Source organism: Sinocyclocheilus anshuiensis, unplaced genomic scaffold (assembly GCF_001515605.1).
Source record: "Sinocyclocheilus anshuiensis isolate Anshui unplaced genomic scaffold, SAMN03320099.WGS_v1.1 scaffold739, whole genome shotgun sequence".
Classification (NCBI taxonomy): Eukaryota; Metazoa; Chordata; class Actinopteri; order Cypriniformes; family Cyprinidae; genus Sinocyclocheilus; species Sinocyclocheilus anshuiensis.
This window is the reverse complement of record NW_015551105.1, coordinates 472,475-473,655: the sequence shown is the minus strand read 5'-3', so window position 1 is coordinate 473,655 and position 1,181 is coordinate 472,475. Positions and strand designations below refer to the sequence as shown.

Sequence of the window (1,181 nt, the reverse complement as noted above, 5' to 3'; positions counted from 1 at the left end):
TATTGTCCTCATTTGTAAGTCGCTTTGGATAAAAGCGTCTGCTAAATGACTAAATGTAAATGTAATATACAGTATATATATATATATATATATATATATAGCTTCATGACATTCATAGATTTATAAATGTGTGTATTTTAGGTTTTCTGACAGATGATCCATATGACTTTGCAAACTCCTGGGCCATGAAAGGAGCAGATGAACCCTGTAAACGCATCTTGCCCCCGTCTCAGAGCTGCAACAGCACCGGAGAATCAGCTAAAGTCAGACGCTCGCCTGCAAAACAAAAACAACCTTCTGTGTGCCTTATCATACAGATTTCTGAGCGTGTTTGCGTGTGTTTCAGGATCAGATGTCACGGTGTGAAGCCATGAGCAGCTCTACGCTCTACCTGCGTTGTGCTCACCTCATGGATGCGGCTGCGTTTGTGTCCGTGTGCGAGTCTGACGCCTGTCACTGCAGTACGGGAGATGACTGCGTGTGCCAGGCCATGCTGGAATACGCCCGTACCTGTGCCAGTCGCGGCATAACACTGTTCAACTGGCATGTACAGAGCCAGTGCTGTGAGTAATACATGCATACTCACTTTTACAATTGTATAAATACATTTCATATAAGTCTGATATTGACTGCGTGTAAATAAATGTATGTTTCCATTTGCTCAGCCCCTAAGTGTCCTATTGGCATGGAGTACAGCGATTGCACCCCGACCTGTTCCACTTCCTGTCAGAATATAAACATCCAGGAAGTCTGCAAGGAGGAGTGTGTCGACGGCTGCAACTGTCCAGGTGAGAGAGATACCGGTCTGCTTATCTAGAAGAATTTATACAGTAAAGTGAGTAAAGACATTTATAATGTTACAAAAGATTCCTATTTCAAATAAATGCTGCTCTTTTGAACTTTCCATTCATTAAAGAATCTTAAAAAAGGTTTCTACAAAAATATTAATCAGCACAACTCTTTTAAACTGATGATAATATGAAATGTTTCTTGAGCAGCAAATCATGTGACCCTGGACCACAAAACCAGTCATAAGGGTCCATTTTTTTTAAAATTGCGATTTATACATCACCTGAAATCTGAATAAATAAGCTTTCCATTGATGTATGGTTTGTTAGGATAGGACATTATTTGGCCGAGATACAGCTATTTGAAAATCTGGAATCTGAGGGTGCAAAAAA

At 40.4% G+C, this 1,181-nt stretch overlaps 1 protein-coding gene across 1 annotated transcript in view; it reads left to right on the top strand.

The window, feature by feature from the left end:
• Positions 1–1,181, top strand: part of LOC107662885 (von Willebrand factor) — a 35,255-nt gene that overhangs the window by 3,685 nt on the left and 30,389 nt on the right. The window contains exons 6-8 of the mRNA XM_016453003.1: positions 142–263; positions 347–563; positions 666–788. Of these exons, the coding sequence (XP_016308489.1) occupies positions 142–263; positions 347–563; positions 666–788 (462 nt within the window). The remainder of the gene's footprint in view (positions 1–141; positions 264–346; positions 564–665; positions 789–1,181) is intronic.